Below are 13,541 nucleotides of genomic sequence, written 5' to 3'. Positions count from 1 at the left end.
CCCATTTGAATTGGTTAAAGTTAAACCTAAGTTTGAAAATCTATTTAGGGGATGACCATTTGATTACAAAGAATGTCCACATTGTTGTTAAAAAATGAAATGGAAGAAGAACAAGTGAAAAACTGTATAGTTAAATGGTCTCAAAATAAAGGTACAGAAATTCATCTGGAACAACGGGAGAGGATGTGGAGAACAAACTTGAAGTTTGAGTTTGGTTTGAAAATATCTATATCTATAGATATATGGAGATATGGGTGGTACAATAGAGTCTCACTTATCCAACATAAATGGGCCAGCAGAATGTTGGATAAGTGAAAATGTTGGATAATAAGGAGAGATTAAGGAAAAACCTATTAAACATCCAATTACGTTATGATTTCACCAAAATATCATGTTTTAGAACAAACTAACAGCAAAAGTAGTTCAATGCACGGTAATGTTATATAGTAATTACTGTATTTACGAATTTCGCACCGAAACATTGCAATGTATTGAAAGCATTGACTACAAAAACACTGACTACTAAAAGGCAAACTGCGTGGATAATACAGAACGTTGGATAAGCAAAGGTTGGATAAGCGGGACTCTACTGTACTTGACACCAGACAGACTTTCTAAGACATAAAAAGGCAATTGTAGTAAATGTTGGAAATGTGAGAAAATTGTTGGATATTTTACCATACGTGATAGTTTTGCAAATAGGCCCAGATATACTGGATTCAAATACATCTCATGCTGTAAAAAATTGTTACAGTTAACATAATGAAAACAGAATTTTATTTGTTGGGAAATCTGGACGATCAACTAGAAATAAAACATGGAAGATTGCTACAGTATATGATAAATACTGTGATAATCTTTTATGTGCAAGTACAAAGAACCAGTTGTCCCAACAAAAACAGAATGTGTTTTTTTAATTTTGTTTTTTGTTGTTTGATCATTTTATCGTGATTCCAGACATGAATGTATCCAACAACACATTTTTCAAAAACAAAAAAGAAGAATGTGTTCTTGAAGGCTTTCATGGCTGGAATCACTGGATTGCTGTGAGTTTTGGTCATGTTCCAGAAGCATTCTCTCCTGACGTTTCGCCCACATCTATGGAAGGCATCCTCAGAGGTTGTGAGGTCTGTTGGAAACTAATCAAGTGGGTTTATATATCTGTGGAAGGTCCAGGGTGGAAGAAAGAACTCTTGATTGTTTGAGGCAAGTGTGAATGTTGCAGTTAGTTACCTTGATTAGCATTGAATGGCCTTGCAGCTTGAAAGACTGGCTGCTTCTTGCCTGGGATAATCCTTTGTTTAGAGTGTTAACTAGCCCTGATTGTTTCATGCTTGGAAGACCCTTGTTTTTTAATTTTGTTCTTTATTTACTGTGCTGATTTTAGAGTTCTTTTAATGCTGGTAGCCAGATTTTATTTATGTAGACAATTTCAATAAAAAGGAGAAAACCATGAAAATGAACAAACTCTGGCTACCAGTATTAAAATAACTCTATAATCAGGACTTAGAGTGCCCTGGTGGCAAAGTGTGTTAAAGCGCTGAGCTGCTGAACTTGCAGACCAAAAGGTCCCAGGTTCAAATCCTGGGAGCGGAATGAGCGCCCGCTGTTAGCCCCAGCTCCTGCCAACCTAGCAGTTCGAAAACATGCAAACGTGAGATCAATAGGTACCGCTCCAGCGGGAAGGTAACGGCACTCCATGCAGTCATGCCGGCCACATGACCTGGAGATGTCTATATACAACGCCGGCTCTTCGGCTTAGAAATGGAGATGAGCACCAACCCCCAGAGTCTGTCACGACTGGACTTTACCTTTACTTTATCATCAGGATAGTAAATAAAGAACAACACTCAGAAAACAGGGGAATTCCAGATATGAAATAATCAGGGCCAATTAACACCTCCCAACAAAGGAGCCCCCCAGGCAGGAATCAGCCAGGCTTTGAAGCTGCAAGGATTTTCAATGCTAATCAAGGTGATTAATGCAACATTCACACTTACCTCCACAGATATATTAACCACACTTGCTTGGTTTCCAACTGACCTCATTAACTCTGAGGATGCCTGCCATAGATGTGGGTGAAATGTCAGGAGAGAATGCTTCTGGAACATAGCCATACAGCCTGGAAAACTCACACAACCCACAAGAAGAATGGCTGACACAGTATCCAAAAAGTATGTCCCACCTCTCACCTGGAACAATGTTTCCATTTTTGAAAGTTTCATGATATTCCACCTATCTAATCAGGCTCTGTCGAAGATTGAAAAAGGGACCTTGGTGCTTTCCTCAGAACCAGGAACAAGAAAGCTGTACTTCTGCATATGCTGCTAGACTGGAAATCCCATGCGTTGCAATCCAGAAATACCTAGACCTTCCCAGCTGTTGTGATTCTCATCAGCCAATTTAACCAATGCAACTATTTGTGGGATTGGCAATTCAACACACCTGCATGATCACAAATTGCCTATCCCTGAAACAGCACAAAACCAGAACTCTCATCCAGATTATTCCTGTTCTTGCATTAAAGAGGTTTGGCCTATTGCATTTTAATTTTTGTCTTCATGTGAACAAATATACATGCTGCAATGGGAGCCAATGTTGCCTTAGGATGGCTGTGATTTTATCCACATATAATTAATATAATAGGATTTAACACAAAAGCATTTTTCCCAGCAGGTCAGTATGATGGAGCTTTAGGACTTTCAATCTATTCTTGCAGCCAATCTGCAAGGGTATTTCATCTGCTTGTGAGCTATTATCGGGAACGGCCTCCATGCTGAGATAGAACTCACAGACCTTTGATCTGTCAGATCTGTCCTTGATCTGATAATCCTTTATAAAGAGAGTGACAAGGCATTCTTCATCTGAGGTTTAAACTTCTTAGTACATAGTTTTCTGGGTATGCCCATGCCTAAATATTCTGCCTTTGTTGATAATGTCAAGTTTTGATGGCAGCTGTTAACATCACCATAATTTAATAGTTTGATATCCTTCAGATTTCTTTATTCGTTTTTTTAATTGTAAAGCCTGTATTGTGTCTGTATTTGTAAACCACTGGGTAATACACTGGGCCCTTGGTATTTTCAGAGGTTTAGTCTCAATACCCTTGTGGATACCAAAATCTGTGGATGCTCAAGTCCCATTATATACAATGGCGTAGTGAAATGATGCAAAATATAAAATGGCAAAAACAAAGTTTGTGTTTTGGATTAATTTTTTTAAGTAGCGGTTGATTGAATCCATGGATGCAGAATCAGCAGATATGGATTATATGCAGTAATTATATGTTAAGTACATAAAAATACCTGCCTAAATCTGTGGTTTTCAGAGGTCTTAGTAAAGGTAGGTAAAGGTTTTCCCCAAGGGCCGGGCTGTGGCGCAGGCTGGTGAGCAGCCTGCTGCAATAAATCACTCTGACCATGAGGTCATGAGTTCGAGGCCAGCCCGTGGCAGGGTGAGCACCTGTCAATTAAAAAATAAAAAATAGCCCCTGCTCGTTGCTGACCTAGCAACCCGAAAGATAGTTGCATCTATCAAGTAGGAAATAAGGTACCACTTATAAAGTGGGGAGGCAAATTTAACTAATTTACGACATTGGAATGAGGAAGTGCCATCACAGTGGATGATGAAGCAGCTGCTCCCCCCTCTGGCCTGAATCGAACATCCCCTCAGGAGAAGGTTAAATTGCCTCTGCGTCTGTCTCTGTCCTGTTCTATGTGTATGGCATTGAATGTTTGTCTTATATGTGTACAATGTGATCCGCCCTGAGTCCCCTTCGGGGTGAGAAGGAATATAAATACTATAAATAAATAAATAAATAAATAATCATGTTGGTGCTCCTGTCCATTTCTAAGCCGAAGAGCTGGCGTTGTCCATAGACACCTCCAAGGTCATGTGGTCAGCATGACAGCATGGAGCACCATTACCTTCCTGCCAGCGCGGGTACCTATTGATCTACTCACATTTGCATGTTTTCGAACTGCTAGGTTGGCAGAAGCTGGGGCTAACAGCTCCCCGGATTCGAACCACCGACCTTTCAGTCAGCAAGTTCAGCAGCTCAGCGGTTTAATCCACTGCGCCACCGTGGGCTCCAACAGCAGTCTTAGGTGTATGTAACTCACTGAAAGATCTCATTGCATATCAGTCTATAATGTGAATGTCAAACTTACATGGAGTACACTCACTTCCTTCTAATGTATTTACAATATGTTCCACACTTGAAAAAAAAGCAGGACACAAGAGGGAAGTAATAGTTTTTAAACGCTAATATGAAAATAATCTATATGCAGATGTGCTGAGTTTTAACGCCAGCGTATGTCAATAAGAAGGCCTCTGCAATTTGTAGCCATTGTTTAAATTATGTTTTCGAGCCTAGCTTAGGATTCAAGCCTAACAGCCCATATGCTTAAATTCCAGATGTGGGGACAAGGCCATCTCTCAATCTTCAGTGGTCAGGAGATGAACTCTGCACACTCCCACAGAGGGAATCTTCTTTTAGTTATTCCGCCAATACTCAAACCACTGCATCATGCTGGCTCCAATAATGATTTAGGATGCATTTACTCTGTATAAATAATGTGGTTTGATACCACTTTAACCGCCATGACTCAATGCTATGGAATCTTGGGTTTTGCAGTTTGGTGAGGTATCAACACTTTTTGGGAGAGAAGGCTAAAGACTGTAAAACTACAACTCCCAGATTCCATTCCTTGAGCCATAGCAATTAAAGTGCAGGGTTTTTTCTTTGTGCAATCTGCAAGTTGCTTCTGGTGTGAGGGAATTGGCTGTCTGCAAGGATGTTGCCCAGGGGATGCCTGGATGTTTTGATGTTTTACCACCCTATGGGAGGCTTCTCTCATGTCCCTGCATGGAAGGAAGGAAGGAAGGAAGGAAGGAAGGAAGGAAGGAAGGAAGGAAGGAAGGAAGGAAGGAAGGAAGGAAGGAAAAAGAAAATAATGAGAGGAAGGAGGGAGGGAAGAAGGAAGAAGGAAAGGGAGAGGGGAATGGAAGAAAGGAAGAAAGAGAGTTAGAGGGAGGGAAAGAAGGGGAAAGGGGAAGCAGGAGGAAGAAGGGAAAGAGGAGAAAAGGAAAGAAGGAAGGAGAAAGGAAAGGGAGAGGGGAAAGGAAAGGAAGGAAGGAGGAAAGAGAGTTGGGGAGAAGGAAAGGAGGGGGAAGGGGAAGGAAGGAAGAGGGAAGGGGAGGAAGAAGGGAAAGAGGAGAAAAGGAAAGAAGGAAAGGGAGGGAGGGAGGGAAGGAAGGAAGGAAGGGAGTTAGAGGGAGGGAAAGAGGAAGGAAGGAAGAGGGAAGGGGGAGGAAGAAGAGAAAGAGGAGAAAAGGAAAGAAGGGAGGAAGGAAAGGGAGAGGGGAAAGGGAAGGAAGGAAGGAAGGAAGGAAGGAAGGAAGGAAGGAAGGAAGGAAGGAAGGAAGGGAGTTAGAATGAGGGAAAGAAGGGGGAAGGGGATGGAAGGAAGAGGGAAGGAGGAGGAAGAGAAGGGGAGGGAGAAGGGAAAGAAGAGAAAAAGAAAGGACAGGGAGAGGGGAAAGGGAAGGAAGGAAAAAGGAGTTGGAGGAAGAAGGGAAAGAAGAGAGAAGGAAAGGGAGAGGGGAAAGGGAAGGAAGGAAGGAGGAAAGGGAGTTGGAGGGAGAGACAGGAGGAAAGGAGGAGGGGGAAGGGGAAGGAAGAGGGAAGGGGAGGAAGAAGGGAAAGAGGAGGAAAGGAAAGAAAGAAGGAGGAAGGAAGGAGAGGGGAAAGGGAAGGAAGAAAGGAGGAAAGAGAGTTAGAGGGAGGGAAAGGAGGAGGGAAGGGAAAGAAAGGAGGAGGGAAAGGCGAGGAAGAAGGGAAAGAGGAGAAAAGGAAAAAAGGAAAGGGAGAGGGGAAAGGGAAGGAAGGAAGGAGGAAAGGGAGTTGGAGGAAGAGACAGGGGGAAAGGAGGAGGGGAAAGGGAAGGAAGAGGGAAGGGGAGGAAGAAGGGAAAGGAGGAAAGGAAAGAAAGAAGGAGGAAGGAAGGAGAGGGGAAAGGGAAGGAAGAAAGGAGGAAAGAGTTATAGAGGGAGGGAAAGGAGGAGGGAAGGGAAAGAAAGGAGGAGGGAAAGGCGAGGAAGAAGGGAAAGAGGAGAAAAGGAAAAAAGGAAAGGGAGAGGGGAAAGGGAAGGAAGGAAGGAGGAAAGGGAGTTGGAGGAAGAGACAGGGGGAAAGGAGGAGGGGAAAGGGAAGGAAGAGGGAAGGGGAGGAAGAAGGGAAAGAGGAGGAAAGGAAAGAAGGAAGGAGGAAGGAAGGAGAGGGGAAAGGGAAGGAAGAAAGGAGGAAAGAGTTAGAGGGAGGGAAAGGAGGAGGGAAGTGAAAGAAAGGAGGAGGGAAAGGCGAGGAAGAAGGGAAAGAGGAGAAAAGGAAAGAAGGAAGGAGAGGGGAAGGGGAAGAAAGGAGGAAAGAGAGTTAGAGGGAGGGAAAGGAGGGGGAAGGGGAAGGAAGGAAGAGAATGGGAGGAAGAAGGGAAAGAGGAGAAAAGGAAAGAAGGAAAGGGAGAGGGAAGGACGGAGGAAAGGGAGTTGGAGGGAGAGACAGGAGGAAAGGGGGAGGGGGAAGGGGAAGGAAGGGGGTTGGAGGGAGGTGAGGAAGGAAGGTAAAAGAAAGAGGGAGGAAAGTGGGCATGAGGAAAGGAAGGGAGGGAGGGGGCGAGAGGTAGAAGGCGCCTGCCTGCCTGCCTGCCCGCGAAGAAGAGCAAGCGCTTCCAGGGCCGGGAGCGGAGAGGCAGCCGGCAAAGCGCTGTCTTTTTCCTGCTGCTTGCCTCCCTGGCCCTCCGCCCCGGCCCCAGGCAAGGCAAGAAGGGCGGCCCGGGACTGACCTTCATCCTGGGGGCGCCTCGGGTGCCCCGAAGTCCTCCGCCGGCAGCCGCAGGAGCAGCGCGATGAGTTTAAACAGTAGCAAGGCGAGCGGGGCAAACTCCAGGAAAGGAGGAGGAGGAGGAGGCGGGAAGAAGAGGCAAGAAGGAGGAGAGGGGCGGGCGGAGGGGGAGAAGGAGGGGGTCAGGGAGCCAAGCCTTGGGCCCGTCGGGGGTGAAAAGGCAAGCGACAGAGAAAGAGAGGCCAAAGGCGTGAGGCCGCCCGAGCCGAGGCAGAAGAGAGAGACACACAGATCGAGAGAGAAACAGCCGTGGGCGTGCGGGCGCCGCTCCGCCGGGGCAAGTGGAGGGAGGCGGCCAGGAAGGCAGGAGTTGGCAAAGAACTACGGCTGGGTAGGTTAAAACTACTGGATTCAAAAAGAGTCCTCTCTCACCTCTGCAGGAGTCTACCGTGTACCATGCAGCTGTGGACAAGTCTCCATAGGGACCATCAAATGCAGCATTGCCCAGAAACGAATCAAAGAACATGAAAGGCACTGCAGACTCATTCAACCAGAGAAGTCAGCCAAAGCAGAGCACTTGGTGAACCAACCTGGACACAGCATATCATTTGAGAACACAGAAATGCTGGACCACTCTAACAACTACCATGCCAGACTACACAGAGAAGCCACTGAAATCCACAAGCATGTGGACAATTTCAACAGAAAGGAGGAAACCATGAAAATGATCCAAACCTGGCTGCCAGTATTTTAAAAATCTAAAATCAGGACAGTAAATAAATAACATCACTCTGGAAACGGGAATTGTAGACGTGAATCAATCAGGGCCAGCAAACACATCCCAACAAAGGATTCCAGCAGGCAGGAAGTGCCAGGCTTTGAAGCTGAAAGGCCATTCAATGCTAATCAAGATGGGCAATTGCAACATTCACACTTGCCTCAAACAGATGAGTTCTTTCTCCCACCCTGAACTTTCCACAGATATAGAAACCCCACTTGACTAGTTTCCAACAGACCTCACAACCTCTGAGGATGCCTGCCATAGATGTGGGTGAAACGTCAGTTGTGAATGCTTCTGGAACATGGTTGTACAGACCGGAAAAATCACAGCAACCCCGTCCCCTCTCGGTCTCTACAGTGTTCGGGTGTTTTTTTTCTGGAGCCCCAAGCTATGCCAAGGGGCCACTTACCTAACAGTAATGACCCAAAGCCCAGTAACTTTACTTACAGTAGATACTTATCCAACATAAACGGGCTGGCAGAATGTTGAATAAGCGAAAATATGGGATAATAAGGAGGGATTAAGGAAAGGCCAAATTATGTTATGATTTAACAAGTTAAGCACCAAAATAACAGTAACATTATGCTATATTTACAAATTTAGCACAAAAACATCGCAATGTATTGAAAACATTGACTATGAAAACATTGGCTACAAAATCACAATTCCTCAAGAAACAAATTCCTTCTCTCTTCATGGCATTTGAAGATTGCTATACCTGCAAAGAAGAGCACCTTATCTGATGAAATGTAGTACTTTTGCTAAAGGGTTTTGCTTTTGTTCCCCATTCCAAGTCTTTGGAAGATGATTCGAATAAATCCTAAGTAATACAGTGTTCCCTCACTACTCCGTGGTTCACTTTGCACGGATTCGCTGTTTCACAGTTTTTCAATCAACTCTAAAAAACTATTATAAATCATAAAAAAATTACAATTTACAGCCGAAGGAAGGGAGGAAGGAGAAGCCAAAGGGAGAGAAAAGGAGCCCAAGTGGCAAGAGGAGGAGGAGGAGGTGATTTATCAACACACGATTGGTTGATAAAGACTTAAAATAGTATATAACTACTAAAATAATGTATAAATATTAAAATAAATATAGTGTCCCTACTTCACAGATTTTCACTTATTGCGGGTGGTCCTGGAACCTAACCCCAGTGATAAGTGAGGGAACACTGTATATCCAACATTTAGATAGACCGAAGACTTCATCACATGCAATAAAATCAGCATTTCTATACATTTAAGAAATGGCTACCGACAGAGCTCATTACATGACAAAAGCTCGTACAGTGTATAGACATAGAAGTTCTGCTCCTTCATCCTAAAGGCCTTGTGAGAGGGGCAGTTGCAGTTGTCGGAGGGGTGGAGAGGCTTTGCATATGCTGGGAAGCATTCATCTACAGCAGCATTTTAGCACATTTGAAACCAGTCATCCTTGGAGAACAGGAGGCACATACAAAAAAACCACCGGTAGCATTTTTGTATACATCCACACCAAGCAGCATCATGATTAAGCTGGCCAACTGACGTTGGAGCGAACTTTATATCCTGGTACAGTAGAGTCTCACTTATCCAAGCCTCACTTATCTCAGTTTCTGGATTATCCACGCCATTTTTATAGTCAATGTTTTCAATATATCGTGATATTTTGGTGCTAAATTCATAAATACAGTAATTACAACATAACTACCGCGTATTGAACTACTTTTTCTGTCAAATTTGTTGTATAACATGATGTTTTGGTGCTTAGTTTGTAAAATCATAACCTAATTTGATGTTTAATGGGCTTTACCTTAACCCCTCCTTATTATCCAAGATATTTGCTTATCCAAGCTTCTGCCGGCCCGTTTAGCTTGGATAAGTGAGACTCTACTGTATTTCCAAAATAACAACTAAGAGGGATTGCCAAATTTGCCAAAAATTAGGAATAAGAGGGAAGAGGAATATAAAACAGCCAAAGTCTACTTCTGCTTTTGAAAATCAATAGGTTTTCTAAAACAAAATTGTTAGGCAATGCAAGGGGGTGTAATATATTTTAAAAGCAGTTTGCATCTCCTAGAGGGTTCCAAAAATGAAGATTCACACCTTTTTCTGGCCAGAGAAAGAGTGGTTTGGAGAAGATTTATGTCCTCCTCCCCGCCCCAAAAAAACTTTGGGGGTTGTTTATAACCTCACCCACCACTGAACTAGATGCTCCTAGGTATCTTAATAAACAGAATGTCTGTGGGAGGATTTGGTTGCAATGTAATCACACACAACTTCTCAGAAAGGAAGTGCAGGGAGTTTCGTGGGTAGCTTACTTAGACAGGAGCCCCACTGATTTCCATAAAGCTTATTCTAAAATATCAGTGTACAGGATTGCAGCCTCAAGACACTGTGGTCATGGAACTATGAATAAAGAGATAGAAGTGGGGATTTTTTTAAATGTACCCCATTGCATTTGGTGAATGTAATTCAGTGTCGCTCCATTTATAATGCTCCACAGAGTTGTTGCTGTTACAAACAAAAAAGTGCATTCAAGAAGAACTATTCTAGACATGATCAGATCCTCATGAGATTGACTCAAAAATAAGCTAAGCAAAGTCTTCTAAGTTTTGGAAATAAACCAAGCAAAATTTGGCTAGCTATCCCTTCTCCTCCAAGCACTCTTCCATCCTACTCATCTCACACCTTTCTTATTTTACAAAAATACTTTCCATACTTTAGACCAGCATTTCTCAACCTGGGGGTTGAGACCCCTGGGGGGGGGGGGGGTCACGAGGAGAGTGTCAGAGGTGTCACCAAAGACCATCAGAAAATATATATTTTAGGGTGCTCTTTGATTGTAGGTTAACTATAAATCCCAGCAACTACAACTCCCATATGACAAAATCCCCCCTCTCCCCCCAGCCCCACTAGTGTTCAAATTTAGCCATATGGAGTATTCGTGCCAAGTTTCGTCCAGATCCATTATAGTTTGAGTCTACAGTACTCTCTGGATGTAGGTGAACTACAGCTCTAAAATTCAAGGTCAGTGCCCACCAAGGTAAAGGTAAAGGTTTTCACCTGACGTTAAGTCCAGTCGTGATCGACTTTGGAGGTTGGTGCTCATCTCCATTTCTAAGCTGAAGAGCCGGCATTGTCCATAGACACCTCCAAGGTCATGTGGCCGGCATGACTGCATGGAGTGCCGTTACCTTCTTGCTGAAGCAGTACCTATTGATCTACTCACATTTGCATGTTTTCGAACTGCTAGGTTGGCAGGAGTTGGGGCTAACAGCGGGTGCTCATTCCGCTCCCGGGATTTGAACCTGAGACCTTTCGGTCTGCAAGTTCAGGAGCTCAGTGCTTTAACACACTTCGCCACGACCAGGGCCCCCAGTGCCCACCAAACCCTTCTAGTATTTTCTGTTGGTCACGGGAGTTCTATGTGCCAAGTTTGGTCCAATTCCATCGTTAGTGGATTTCAGAATGCTCTTTGATTGTAGGTTAACTATAAATCCCAGCAACTACAACACCCAAATGACAAAATCAATCCCTCCCCCCCCCCCCCCCAACTCCACCAGTATTGAAATTTGGGCATATCGGGTATTTGTGCCAAATTTAGTCCAGTGAATGAAAATACATCGTGCATGTCAAATATTTGCATTACAATTCATAAATTACAGTTATGAAGTAGCAATGAAAATAATTTTACGGTTCAGGATCATCACAACATGAGGAACTGTATTAAGGGGTTGCAGCATTAGGATGGCTGAGAACCACTGCATTATACTGTTAGTTAGGCTGGCACCAATGCTTCAGTAGTAGCAAGATAATGCAAGATACAAGGATGACATGTCCCACCACCAGTGAACCTCACCATCGTTGGTGGCCTACAAATGAGATTGTAGAAGGTCCTGTGGACAACCAGCAAGGTGGCTTTCTCCACTGCCACCCTCATCTTTTGGAACGCTCTTCTTCCTGTGAATCTTTTCCTCCTTAAGACATACCTGGCTGAACTGGAGGCATAGTTTACAAACCATATATATATATATATAATGATTATAAATGTTTTATATATATATATATATATATATATATATATATATATATATATAATGATTATAAATGTTTCAGCTGAGATCTGTATCTCACAGTGTATTTAAATGTACAGTAGAGTCTCACTTATCCAACTTTCTGGATTATCCAACGCATTTTTGTAGTCAGTGTTTTCAATACATTGTGATATTTTGGTGCTAAATTCGTAAATACAATAATTACTACATAGCATTAGTGTGTATTGAACTACTTTTTCTGTCAAATTTGTTGTATAACAATGTTTTGGTGCTTAATTTGTAAAATCATAACCTAATTTGATGTTTAATAGGCTTTTGCTTAATCTCTCCTTATTATCCAACATATTTGCTTATCCAACATTCTGCCGGCCCTTTTACGTTGGATAAGCGAGACTCTCTACTGTATGTTTTTCTTAACTTTTGCAATAAATAGTTTTGAGTTCAGTACAACCCCTGTATCCACAAGATATATGTTTCCAGACACACACATTCCATAGATACCTGAAACTGCAGATAATAATAATAATAATCATCATCATCATCTTTATTTTTATATCCCACCCCATCTCCCCGAAGGGACTCAGGGCGGCTCACAACAGGGACAAGCCCGAAACAACAACACAACATATTTGACAAAAACTTAAAACATTCCAACAATACACAAAATAAAATAATGCACAATACATTAAAATCCAAGCAGATAAAATCAGAGTAATTAAAAGCAAACCAGCGGGGACAGGTTTCATAAAGTGCTGTATCATGGAAATAAGTAACAGTGATAAAGTGCCATACGCTTTAAAACAGAAAGAAGTATTCTAATGACAGCTCTATTGGACCTATTCATTCATACGCGCTCTGGAACAACCATGTTTTCAATTCCCGGCGGAAAATGGGCAGGGAAGGAGCTAACCTGATCTCCTTAGGGAGATAATAGTGAACTCTTTTATTTTGACTATACTTGGGATGGAAGTATACCATTAAAAGATCCATCTGGACTTACTGAACCAGAGATATCTGCTACAAATTGTAAACCTGTGACACCGACAATGTCACCTTTCTTTTCCTACATGGTGAAGAAGCCAGAAGAGCTTCAAAACCATGCATGATATGTTCTGTGCATTTGGCTGGCCAATTAAGGTATCACTGGGTTGTTGTATGTTTTCTGGGCTGTATGGCCATGTTCCAGAAGTATTCTCTCCTGACGTTTCGCCCACAACTATGGCAGGCATCCTCAGAGGTTGTGAGGTATGGAGAAACTAAGCAAGGGAGGTTTATATATATCTGTGGAAAGTCCAGGATGAGAGAACTCTTGTCAGTTGGAGGCCAGTGTGAATGTTGTAGTTAATCACCTAAAGTAGCATTGAATAGCTTCATCTCCTGGCTTCTTCCTGCCTGGGGGCATCCTTTGTTCAGAGACGTTAGCTGCCCCTAGTTGATTCATGTCTGGAACTCTTCTGTTTTCAGAGTGTTGCTTCTTATTTACTGTTCTGATTTTTGATTTTTTTAAATACTGGTAGCCAGATTTTGTTCATTTTCATGGTTTCCTCCTTTCTGTTGAAGTTGTCCACATGCTTGTGGATGTCAATGGCTTCTGTGTAGTCTGACATAATAGTTGTTGGAGTGGTCGAGCATTTCTGTGTTCTCAAATAATATACTGTGTCTAGGTTGGTTCATCAAGTGCTCTGCTATAGCTGATTTCTCTGGTTGAGTGAGTCTGCAGTGCCTTTCATGTTGTTTGACTCGTGTTTGGGCGCTACGTTTGGTGGTCCCTATGTAGACTTGTCCACAGCTGCATGGTATACGGTAGACTCCTGCAGAAGTGAGAGGATCCCGCTTGTCCTTCGCTGACCGTAGCATTTGTTGTATTTTCTTTGTGGGTCTGT

The 13,541-nt window shown here is 43.0% G+C and overlaps 1 protein-coding gene across 2 annotated transcripts in view; it reads right to left on the bottom strand.

Annotated features, from left to right (window-relative positions):
• The window catches only part of dpp4 (dipeptidyl peptidase 4), a 99,687-nt gene extending 92,689 nt beyond the window's left edge, over positions 1–6,998 (bottom strand). The window contains exon 1 of one of the 2 annotated variants that reach the window (XM_062965219.1): positions 6,843–6,998. In XM_062965219.1, coding sequence (XP_062821289.1) covers positions 6,843–6,848 — 6 coding nt within the window. In that variant the 5' untranslated portion in view covers positions 6,849–6,998. Of the gene's footprint in view, positions 1–2,192; positions 2,315–6,842 lie in introns of those variants that run through there. The other variant, XM_062965213.1, reaches the window with a different exon arrangement.
• Between the last annotated feature and the right edge of the window lie 6,543 nt (positions 6,999–13,541).

Source organism: Anolis carolinensis, chromosome 1, assembly GCF_035594765.1.
Source record: "Anolis carolinensis isolate JA03-04 chromosome 1, rAnoCar3.1.pri, whole genome shotgun sequence".
NCBI classification, from domain to species: domain Eukaryota; kingdom Metazoa; phylum Chordata; class Lepidosauria; order Squamata; family Dactyloidae; genus Anolis; species Anolis carolinensis.
The sequence above is the reverse complement of the archived record's forward strand: the minus strand, read 5'-3'. Positions and strand labels throughout refer to the sequence as shown.